Source organism: Myotis lucifugus, unplaced genomic scaffold (assembly GCF_000147115.1).
Source record: "Myotis lucifugus unplaced genomic scaffold, Myoluc2.0 scaffold_255, whole genome shotgun sequence".
Lineage (NCBI taxonomy): Eukaryota > Metazoa > Chordata > Mammalia > Chiroptera > Vespertilionidae > Myotis > Myotis lucifugus.
In genome coordinates, this window is record NW_005871303.1 from 1519344 (window position 1) to 1529726 (window position 10383).

General features: G+C 60.2%; 2 protein-coding genes across 2 annotated transcripts in view; both read left to right on the forward strand.

The window, feature by feature from the left end:
• UTF1 (undifferentiated embryonic cell transcription factor 1) overlaps positions 1 to 537 on the forward strand; it is a 1292-nt gene extending 755 nt beyond the window's left edge. Inside the window, 2 exon segments of the mRNA XM_006110120.1 lie at positions 12 to 15; positions 59 to 537. Coding sequence (XP_006110182.1) covers positions 12 to 15; positions 59 to 537 — 483 coding nt within the window.
• A 7004-nt stretch (positions 538 to 7541) lies between these two features.
• VENTX (VENT homeobox) lies at positions 7542 to 10383 on the forward strand. The gene is made up of 3 exons (XM_006099010.1): positions 7542 to 7779; positions 9763 to 9923; positions 10009 to 10383. Exons 1-3 carry the CDS (start codon positions 7542 to 7544, stop codon positions 10381 to 10383), a joined length of 774 nt encoding a protein of 257 aa, XP_006099072.1.

The window sequence follows — 10383 nt, forward strand, 5'->3', positions numbered from 1 at the left end:
CGGTGGGGGAGCGGCGCCGGCCCCGGGTGCCCACCCCTCCACCCACTCCGCGTTGCAGACGCTCCGTCGATGCCCGCGGCCCGCGACTCCGACGTGGACCCCTCCTGGTCGCTCAGATTCAGCTCGTCCCCGTCCAAGCCTTCCGAGGCTCCCCGCGCCCCGGGCTCGCCGACGGCGCTCCCCTCCTTAACCCCCGCGCCGGGCCGCTCCGAGCACCACGCGCCCCCCCACGCCCCCAACTCCCCGCCACCCCTGGACCCCGCCTGGGAACAGCCCGACTCGCCGCCCAGCCGCCAGGAGACCCACGCGCCCCCGCAGGCCGCACCCCCGTCGCTGAACGCCGCCCTCATGCAGACCCTCGGGCACCTGGGCGACATCGTGGCCGTCCTGGGCCCCCTGCGCGACCAACTGCTGACCCTGAACCAGCACGTGGAGCAGCTGCGCGGCTCCTTCGACCAGACCGTGTCCCTGGCGGTGGGCTTCATCCTAGGCAGCGCCGCCGCTGAGCGGGGTGTCCTGGGGGACCCGCGCCCCTGAGGCCTGGCCCAGACCCGTCCTGTTGCCCTCCCCCCATACTTCTAGGTACGTTCAATAAAAAAATGTTGCTTTTCCCAACGTAGCCTTGTGAGTGTGTGCAGGTCCCGCCTAGGTAGGAATGGCCCCCTGCAGGCAGGGGAGGTTAAAATGGCCTTGGGGTCCTGGGGAGGGGCAGGAGGAACCGCGGGGCCTGTGCTGGCGGTGGTTGGGCAGGAGTGGTGCGTCGCTAGCCAGGGCCTCACCTGGGGCCAGTCTCCAGAGAGAAGGGCTGTGGAATGAGGTTGGAATCCCTCCAGGTCTCACCAGACTGCCCACCAGGACTTTCCACCAGCGCAAAGCAGCCTTGGGGGTGAGCACTGCCTGCACCGTCCCTGGGAGCCCCACTGAGCAGGAGGAGGGGTACGCAGGGCCCCACCGGTAGGATCCGGGGAATGGCGTGAGCTCGGCCCCAGCCTGTGGGGGGAGGTGGAAGAGGTGCTGGGACACACAGGCAGGAGACCTCTGCTCACCCAAGGAAGGGGCTGGTTTTGTCCCCAGGGTGGTGACTGGCCTGGGTGGGTCCAGGTGGCAGGGGCTGGGGGAATCTGAGACTTGACATTGGCTGAGGCCAGGATCCCTGCAATTTTGAGAGGGTTTTTATCAAAATCACCTAGGATGTATTCCAAAATGGTCATTGAGAATCCTATATTCCGTCAATGAGTCTGGCTGAAAGGAGACTGGGTGGAGCCAGATTCGCGAGCCCCCTGCCCAGGCAGATAGGAAGTAGCCTGAGGCGCCTCACCAGCATAACAATACCGGCGCTGGAGTAGGATGTGGGGTGGGGAGCTTTTCACCATCGAGGGACTCATTCACTGAGACTAAAGCGATTTGCTTGGGGCCAAAAAGCTAGGGACTCCCGCTGGCCTTGCCGGAGGAGGGGGTTCCGACTAGTGGGGTTGCAGCCCCTTTCAGGAGACACTGCCAGACAGGCCACAGTTGGACCCTCAGCCAGCAGGGTGCCCTGGTGAACCAAGCTGAGCAGTGTGTTGATGGCAGGCGCTGGGGGTTCTGTGAGCGACCAGACCCACAGGACTGACTCTGGGTCACCTCGTTTATAAGCTGCCTCAGCTCCAGGATGCCCCTGCTGCGGTCCCCAAGGATGGCCAAGTTGCTTGGAAGCCTGTTGGGTGAAGAGTCTGGCTTGCAAACATTCCCCAACCCCCTCTTGGTGTGGGTCAGGTCTGCAGCCTCCTGGGCGCTATGCTGGAGTAATCTGCATGCTCCTGCCTGGACAGCAGTATGTTCCTCCAACCTGGAGGGGAGAGATGCTGGCTGTTTGTGGTTCCCTTAGGTAGTTTCTCTACCATCTTTACCCTGGTGATGCTCAAATGTCTTTTTTTTTTTTTTTTAAGAGAGAGGAAGGAAGAGGGAGAGAGAGTTAGAAACATCAATGATGAGAATCATCAATTGGCTGCCTCCTGCACATCCCCTACTGGGGATTGAGCCCACAACCCTGGCATGTGCCCTTGACTGGAATCGAACCCGGGACCCTTCAGTCCGCAGGCTGATACTCTATCCACTGAGCCAAACCGGCTAGGGCCCAAGTGTCTTCTTACCAGCCGGGCCTGTGATTCCCTTCGCCCAGGGCTCCTGTGGGTCTGTGAGGTGAGGCAGGTACCCATTTTGCTTTGTGTCTTACGCTGGGCATCCTGGTTGGCTCTGGGAATGTGAGGTGAGGTGGACACACCCCAGTGGGACCAGCATCCCCAGCCCTTGGCACATCTCTCCCTATGCCTGACCCCCGGTGCTGGGCAGTGTCTCCAGCAGCCTCCCAGGGCCGCTCTTCAGATTATTCCCCCTTTTATCTCGCTAAGGGGCTTCCGGTCACACTTTTTCTTTTATTGTAAATACACGTACAAGTCACGTGACCTGTTTTCAAGTGGGCAGTTCAGTGGCAGCAAGGACATGACACTGTTGTGCAGCAACACCATCCATCCCCAGAACGCTTCGTCTTCCCAAACGGAAACCATGTCCCCCTTAGACAGACACTCACTCCCCATCCCCTCTCCCGGCCCCTGGACACCAGCATTCCACTCTGTGAACGCGGCTCCTCGTGGAAGTGGAATCTCACAGTACCTGTCCTTTTGTGACTGGCTTATTGCACTGAGCATGATGTCCTCCAGGTCCATCTACGTGGTGGCCTGTGTCAGAATGTCCTTTCTCTTTAAGGCTGAATAACACTCCAATGTGTGGATGGACCACCTTTTCTTTATCCACGTGTGGACCCTTGGGTTGCTTCTATCTCTTGGCAGTTGTGAATGAGGCTGTGATGGACATGGGCGGCTGTCCCAGTGGGTGCGGTTGGCACCCTTCAGTGACGTGCAGGCACAGCAGCACCACACTTGAGGGGGACGCCCACTGCCCAGTTGCAGGGTGGGCCATCTAGCTAGTGTTTCTAGCAGATGGTGCTGATTCCTAGCGAGCAACCTGCATTCTCTGTGGTGTGCTGAGGCCCTTCAGTGTGCACATCACCTGTGTCCCTCGCCAGGTCGGATGACCTGCAGTGACCACGGGAGGGTACGGCCTCAGGGACCCGGGGCTGGCTTTGCTTTTCCCTGTATCCGTCCTCTTAGTGGCGCCCACTGTGTGTTCAGACTGAGCCAGGCCCACGCCCGGACTCACCTGGATCCTCGTCACCATCCGTCCACCGTGCAGGACTGTGGCAAGGGCGTACGTACTCTCAGAGGCCAGTCTGCTTCTGGGTGGGCAGCCAGTGGGCTTTGCAAACAGAGTCGAAGGTCCTGTGCCGGCAGCTCTGCCTTCCCACTGCCGGGGCCACCCAGGCCGTCAGAGCACCATGTGACTCAGTCTTGGACTCACTCACACATGGACCCGAGCCTGTCCCGCCTCCCCGTCACCACGGAGCTCTTCCCGTGGCTGTTGCTGTCTGCACTAGCTGTCATGTTTGTTGTCACAAGAATCTCGGAGGAGGGGGTCCCTTCCTGAGGACCCCGGGGTCACTGTCCCCACCTTATTTATCCAGACGCAGCACTGCTCCTCCTATTGTCGGAGTCGTCTGGTTCCACGGCTGTTCCCTGTGTGCCGAGAGCAACACGGTGTGGCTGGACTCCTGGGTGGGAAAGTTCTAGAACTGCACTGTCCATGACGACAACCACCAGCCACGTGTCACTGAGCCCTCGAAATGTGGCCGGTGAGACTGACACTAAATGTTTTCACCTAAATTAATTGAAATGCACACCTATGCCTCCGATTCCACAGTCAGTCCTTACATAAAATTCTGTTGTGTTTTAGTGTTACCTGTTCTTGGTTTAAGGTCATACCTTCAGAACGTTGCCTTTAAATTTACATTTAGTTCAATTGCCTTTCACCAAAGTCAAAGACCTAGAGCCTAAGATTCTCTCCACAGCGGTCGGCCACCATTGGACAGGACACTCGCGTCCTCATCCCTCTATCTCTTCACCCTTTTTAAAAAATATATATTTTATTGATTTTTTACAGAGAGGAAGGAGAGGAACAGAGAGTCAGAAACATCGATGAGGGAGAAACACCGATTAGCTGCCTCCTGCACACTCCCTACTGGGGATGTGCCCACAACCAAGGTACATGCTCTTGACCAGAATCGAACCCGGGACCATTCAGTCCCCAGGCCGACGCTTTATCCGCTGAGCCAAACCGATCAGAGCTCTTCACCCTTTTTTAAAAGCCCACATTCCATTATGGTGTCTTTAACCCGCGTCATGCAGGCCACTACCTGGCCCTCAATGACGTGTGTTCACCGTCCACGCTTCTTACATTTACAGCGGGGCATGCCCTCGGGTGCCCACTGTGCTGGCATGATGGGCCTGCGTGGCTCCTGGGTCCCCGACTTCTCACAGCTTCACAGAACCTCTGGGAGGGGGCGGGAGGAGGGGGCAGGTTTGGCCTCCAGAGCCCTGTGATGCCTGTGGGAGCAGTGGGTCCCAGGACTTAAGAGTCCACACTGGTCACTTCCCATCACCCACCTCCCGAGGGCAGGATGGAGGTGGGCAGAGGGAGGCAGGACCCACTCCCCACCTATCCGTGGCAGCGGCAGGGGAAGCTCTGCCTGGAGAGGGGCCCAGCCAAGGACACGGAGACCCAGACAGACAGAAATGAGCCGTCCTCCACCATCAGCCCTTCCAGGTGAGGGGGGAGTGTGGGGGCCTTACTCATCACACCCTCCACCTGGGAATCTGCCACCTCCAACCCATCCACCCACAGGTGCTCTCTTCCCAGATTCTCATCCAGCTGGGGTGCGGTCATGCCCACCTCGCCCCCACCCACCCCTTGGTTCTTTCCACAAACAAGCAATTGGGGGCCATGAGGAAGGGCCCAAGGGGAGTATGAGGGACAAGGGGGCTAGGAGGGTAGGCTGGGGGGCTCAAGGAGGGGCACGGCAGAGTGGAGGGGCAGGAATGCCTGTGAGTGATGGAGTGTGAGGTGGCAGGCCCGTGAATGCATGAGCAAGAACAGGGCAGGGCTGAGGCAGCAGGACCCCGGGCCCAGTGTGGGGTGCAGGGCTGGGGCCATGGGAATGGCTGTGGGGGGCGGGGCTGCCAAGCCTCCGAGTGACAGACGGGGGTCTGAGTGTGGGGAGCGCAGCTACCACTCACCTCCAGGCCCAGTCACCCTTGCAGAGACCGGCAGGAGGCGACTCTGAGTCGTGCAGGCATGGGATTGGGGCCAAAGGTCCAGAGCCGAGGCCACGCCCGCAATCACCAGGTCTCCGAAGAGGGGCAGACACCCCAGGGTGCGGCTCCCGGAACTGGGGGTGGGAGGTGGGGGAGGGGGTCCAGATTGCCCCAAATGCTCCACCAAAGCCAAGTGAGGAAGCTGCCGCCAGGCACGCGTGGCACAGAGTAGCTGGGGTTAGCGGGAGGGACCCCACTGGACAGGAGCCAGCCGGTGGGGGACAGCCTGCCGGAGACCAGGCAGTGCTGCAGGGAACCGCCAGGCAGCAGCCAGGAAGGCGGGGTCTCTGACCTGCTGAGGCTGGGTCACCTTCGGTCCATGGAAGGGGGGGAGGGCGGTGTAGGCAAGGGAGCGGGAAAGGGAAAGCAGGAGGGTCTGGATTAGGGAGGACGTCGCCTGGCAGAGATCGGGGTGCCGGGGAAGGTATGGGTATGGGGTCAGAGGCCAAAGGCCCTGAAAGATCAGAAAGGAGGAGGTGCCGAAAGCGGCGTTGGAAGCTGCGGGGCCTGTTAATGGCTGACGTTTCCTAAATCAGCACTTTGGGCGAACGGCGCACAGTGCGGGATTCCCAACCAGCGGTGCTCCTGATCCGGAGGCCTGTCTGCCGTGGAGCAGTCCTGGGGGTGGGGAGACTTCCCTTTGCCGGGTTTGTGAGGCACCCCCACCCCGTCAGTCCCAGAGGATTTCTGCACAGGTCCCCACTCGGGACACAGGCCAGTGACCCGGATCCCCAGCCTCACCCTGCGGGGCCTGGTGACCGGACACAGCCGGTGCAGGGGTTGGAGGAAGACCTGGATCAGCGCCGGTCGGTTCCCGCTGTGCCCGTGGGGGTCCGGCTCCCACATCCCTAACCCCTTGTGGCCTGAGCGGCTGGGGAGGTGGGCCTGGGTGCTAATCCCGAGGCCGGGCCGCGAGCCCTTTGATTCCACAGGCGGCGTTGGGGGACCCGGGGCGGCCGGCGGTGCCCGGCCCAGACTGGCGCCAGCGCCCCAGGACCCTAGGCTGCTGACCTAACAGTCAGCACAGAAAACAGCCATTGGCTCGGCGGCTGGACCCATGCCCGCACCCGACCCGGAGCCCGAGCTCGAGGGCCCGTTGCTGGGTTTCCGCCTAACATGCGTCTGCCGAGTGGCGTCCAGGAAACAGGCGCAGGCCCGCCTAGGTAGGAGAGGTCCAGGTGATGTGCGGTCTGGGGTGGGGCGGTTGTCAGAGGGGCTGTCGCTGCGCTGGGCCCACCTGCCTGCGCCCTCTGCTTCCCCCAGAGCGCCGAACCCTGGAAGCGGACCTGGCCAGTTCAGGAGTGAAGCAGCATTGGACAAAGTGACAGGGCACCCCCTGAAGCTTTTGCTGCATAACCACCACCACCACCCCACACACACCCCAAATACAAAGGGAAGACCTTCTAAATCTTCACTCTCCGCAGAGGACGGTGGCTGTGTTGTCCTTCCTGCTCGAGGGAGCAGAGGAGGGAGGTGCCCATGTCCTGAACCAGCAGGCCCCTCCTCCTTTGAGTCACTGGAATTTGGCAGCAACTCCTAGGGCTCCCTAAAGACCCCCAGCCAAGGGGCTGAGTGGGGGCTGGGAACAGCCAGACAGAAGGGTCTACAGGAGCCGGGCGGTCCCTCTCTGGACAGCCCCTCCCTGCCCCGTCTGGCCTGCTTTACATTCCTACCCAGCCAGGCGCCTGGAGGCAGCAGACTCCCTCATTCTCACGGGCCGCCCACCCTGTCATGAAAGCAGGATGGATGCCGACTCCCCCTGCTTGAAGCAACCTGTCTCAGTTGCACACCTGTCGCCTCTGTCTGGCACTGTAGACCTCCGGGACAGCTTGGAGAACGAAGAAGGTGGTCCCAGAAGCCCACAGGACAGGGTGGGAGCTGACATTGGCGGGACCATCCTCACCTTCCCGCAGCCTCGGCCAGCGGGTGGGGGTGGGGAGATGAAAGGGTCTGACAAATCCCCAGCCCCACAGCCCCACCCCTCCCCCAGACATCTTGGAGCCGGGGGAGGTGTGAATGGCCTCCTTTGTGCCTCCGAATTGAAGGCAATTAGATGCTACTTATCTGAGGGGGATTTGAGCTATCCATGCAAATGCGCCTCCCACCACCTCCTCCTCCTGAGCTATAAATGCTGCCCAGCCCTGCTGAACCTGAGGCAGACCCTGTGCCCCCACCCCGCTTGGCCCTGCCCCGCCCACGCGGCGCCAGCCCCCACCGTCTGTCCGGCCGAAGACCCGGAGCCCGGCCTCCACCTTCTGTTCCAAGGCGGATCCAGAGCTGTCCCCGCGTCCAGGCATGCCGCCCTGCTCCGACCTGCCCGGCGGCCAAAAGCCGACCTCCAGCTTTGGTTCTGTGGACTGGCTCTCCCAGAGCAGCCACGTGGAGCCGGCGCACACCTCCAGGCCCACTGCAGTCTCCTGGGGCAGCCTCTCTGCCCCGGCCAGGGCGTCCGGCGGTGAGCAACCCCCGCAGGCCGTGGGCCTGGAGGAGGCCAAGTCCTCAGCAGTGTCTACACCAGGGACGTCCACGACTGGTAGGTCTGGGTGTGGGGAGAAGGGAGCCTTCCTTCCCAGACTGGGCCAAGAGCCGGGGAAGATTCAGGCGAAGGGAGGCCCAAAACACAGGCATCCTGTGTGCTCAGGACGGGCTGGGGTTCCGCCCGATCCCCCTGGCAAGTGAAGGCTTTCCTTCTGAAGCAAAAGCCACACGGCCGGTCTTCCCTCCTCAAGCCCTTGGGCTCCTCTTCTGCACCCTCCTCCTGGAGGGACTGGCCTGGCCCGGCTGCCCACGGACTGTGCCCACGGATCCTCGCCCAGGTCTTCACTGTGGGCCATGACCCCACGTTAGCACCGTTGTGCCTGTGGTTTTCTAGTCGTAAGAGTCCTGGACCCATTTCGACAAGAGGCGCAAGGTCTCGGATAAGTACGTCTTAAAGCTTGTGGCACCTGGCCAGGTCAGAAGGTGGTTGTGCTTCCCCCCCGCCCCCCCAAAGCCAGGCGCCCTGTTTGGCATCTAGACTGTCACTCCAGTTTCCCTGGAATCCTGCAGGCTTGATTTGGGGGCAGCCACAACCCCGACTCCTGAGGACACAGCCTCTGCGTTTCCGTACACGCGATGTACCTGTGAGTTCCCTGCCTTCAGCCCACTCGGGAGTCTCGGTGGCTCCTGAGCCTTACCCAACCCTTTGTCGTTTACTGACGACACTTTCTCCGTCTGCCTTTTACTCGATGTGACTTGGTCATTGCCTTTAGGTTGAAAGTGGGGGTTTATATGATCTGTAAGCTTTTGTTTTTTAAAACGTTTAATTCTTATGGAGTAGTTTTATATTTTAATGAGGTAGAATTTTAAATGTATTCTCTGCAACCAGTAGCCCCCCCCCCCCCAAAAAAAAACACCAATGGCTGCCAGTCACCCCCTCCACCCCCACTGCCCCTCCGAGTGAGTGTGTGCTCCTCTGGTGGACACTTCGGCAAAGTGTTAAAATCAATTTTGTAAAATCTGCTTCTCCCAAAGCAAATGATTGGTGTATTTTATCGGTCAGACTTCTGTTCAGTAAAGACCATGTGAAGGACCTACACCACACTGGTTGACCGTACCTCATGGGGGGGGCCGGGGGGTGCTGAGTGCCGTCCCCCACATCCTAATTTAGAAATTAGAAGACTGGACTTCCAGACACACTGTTGGTGCCGACAGCCTGGTTCCTGGTGATGAAGGCTGCTTTCCCAATTGGTCCCGCTAGGCCAGTGATGGCGAACCTATGACACGCGTGTTAGAGGTGACACGTGCGCGAACTCATTTTTTTGGTTGATTTTTCTTTGTTAAATGGCATTTAAATATATAAAATAAATATCAAAAATATAAGTCTTTGTTTTACTATGGTTGCAAATATCAAAGAATTTCTATATGTGACACGGCACCAGAGTTAAGTTAGGGTTTTTCAAAATGCTGACACGCCGAGCTCAAAAGGTTCGCCATCACTGCTCTAGGCCTTGCATAGAATGGACTCCACCCGCCCCACCCCTACCAGCCCCTCTCCCCTCCTCTCACTTGGTGAACAGGAGTTCCTTGTCTGCAGGCAAAAGAAACCTTTTCTGGAAGGAGGTGGGGTGGGTGGGAGTCATTCTTTCGGAAGGAGCGGAATGCCCTGCGGTGGCAGGGGAGGGTCTGTGTCGGAACCACTGCCCCATCCTGCTCCATCCATAGTGACCTTTCTGCAATGTCCACATCCCCGTGCTGTCCTGTGCCACAGCCTCTGGACCCTATTGCATACGTGGCTGGGCAGAGGAGCCGTCGCCAACCCTGAGGGGGACAGCAGAACCCTGGAGGGCTGCTACAAAAAGTGACCCTAGGGAGGGCGGTCTGCCCTTCTTCAGGCCCCAGGCATATTGATCACTGTGTCTGTCATCTTCAGCCACAAAGCTTGTGGCACCCACTGAGCAAGGGGAGGGTGTCTCTTGTGAGCCAATGTCCCTGGTAGCCAAATGGATTCAGTGCCCGTCCTTCCTCCCTCCCCCAGGGTTGAGCAAGGAGGCAGACAGCCCTCGGCCTCCCCGCGTCCGCACAGCCTTCACGGAGGAGCAGGTCAGCACCTTGGAGAGCTCCTTCCAGCTTCACCGCTACCTGGACCCCCAGGAGCGCCGGAGGCTGGCCCAGACCATGGGGCTCTCAGAGGTGCAGGTGAGGCCTCTGGGCTCAGCAAGCCAAGTGGGGCAGGAGTGGGGGGGTGGCCTGTTTGCCCGCTCTGATCTTGTTTTCCCCACAGATCAAAACCTGGTTTCAGAATCGCCGCATGAAACATAAACGCCAACTGCAGGACTCACAGCTGAACGTCTCCCTCTCCGGAGCGGTCTACTCGCCCCTGGCTTTCTGCCCACCTGCCCTGGGCAGCCCCCTGCAGTGGCTGCACCCCTGGGCATCTCTGTCTGGGCCCTCGGCCCTAGCACAGCCCCCTGGCTCCTTCTGGGACCCCTGCCAAGGGGAACAAGCCTCCCTGGCCTCAGCGTGGGCCTCAAGCAGCAGACAGCCTCTGATGTGCTGCCTGCGGGATCCTGGGAGCCAGGTGCACACGCTGGGCCCGGCCTTGTCCAGGGGAGCCTGGCGCCTGTGTGTTCTGCCGGAGACCGGAGATGCCTTTTGA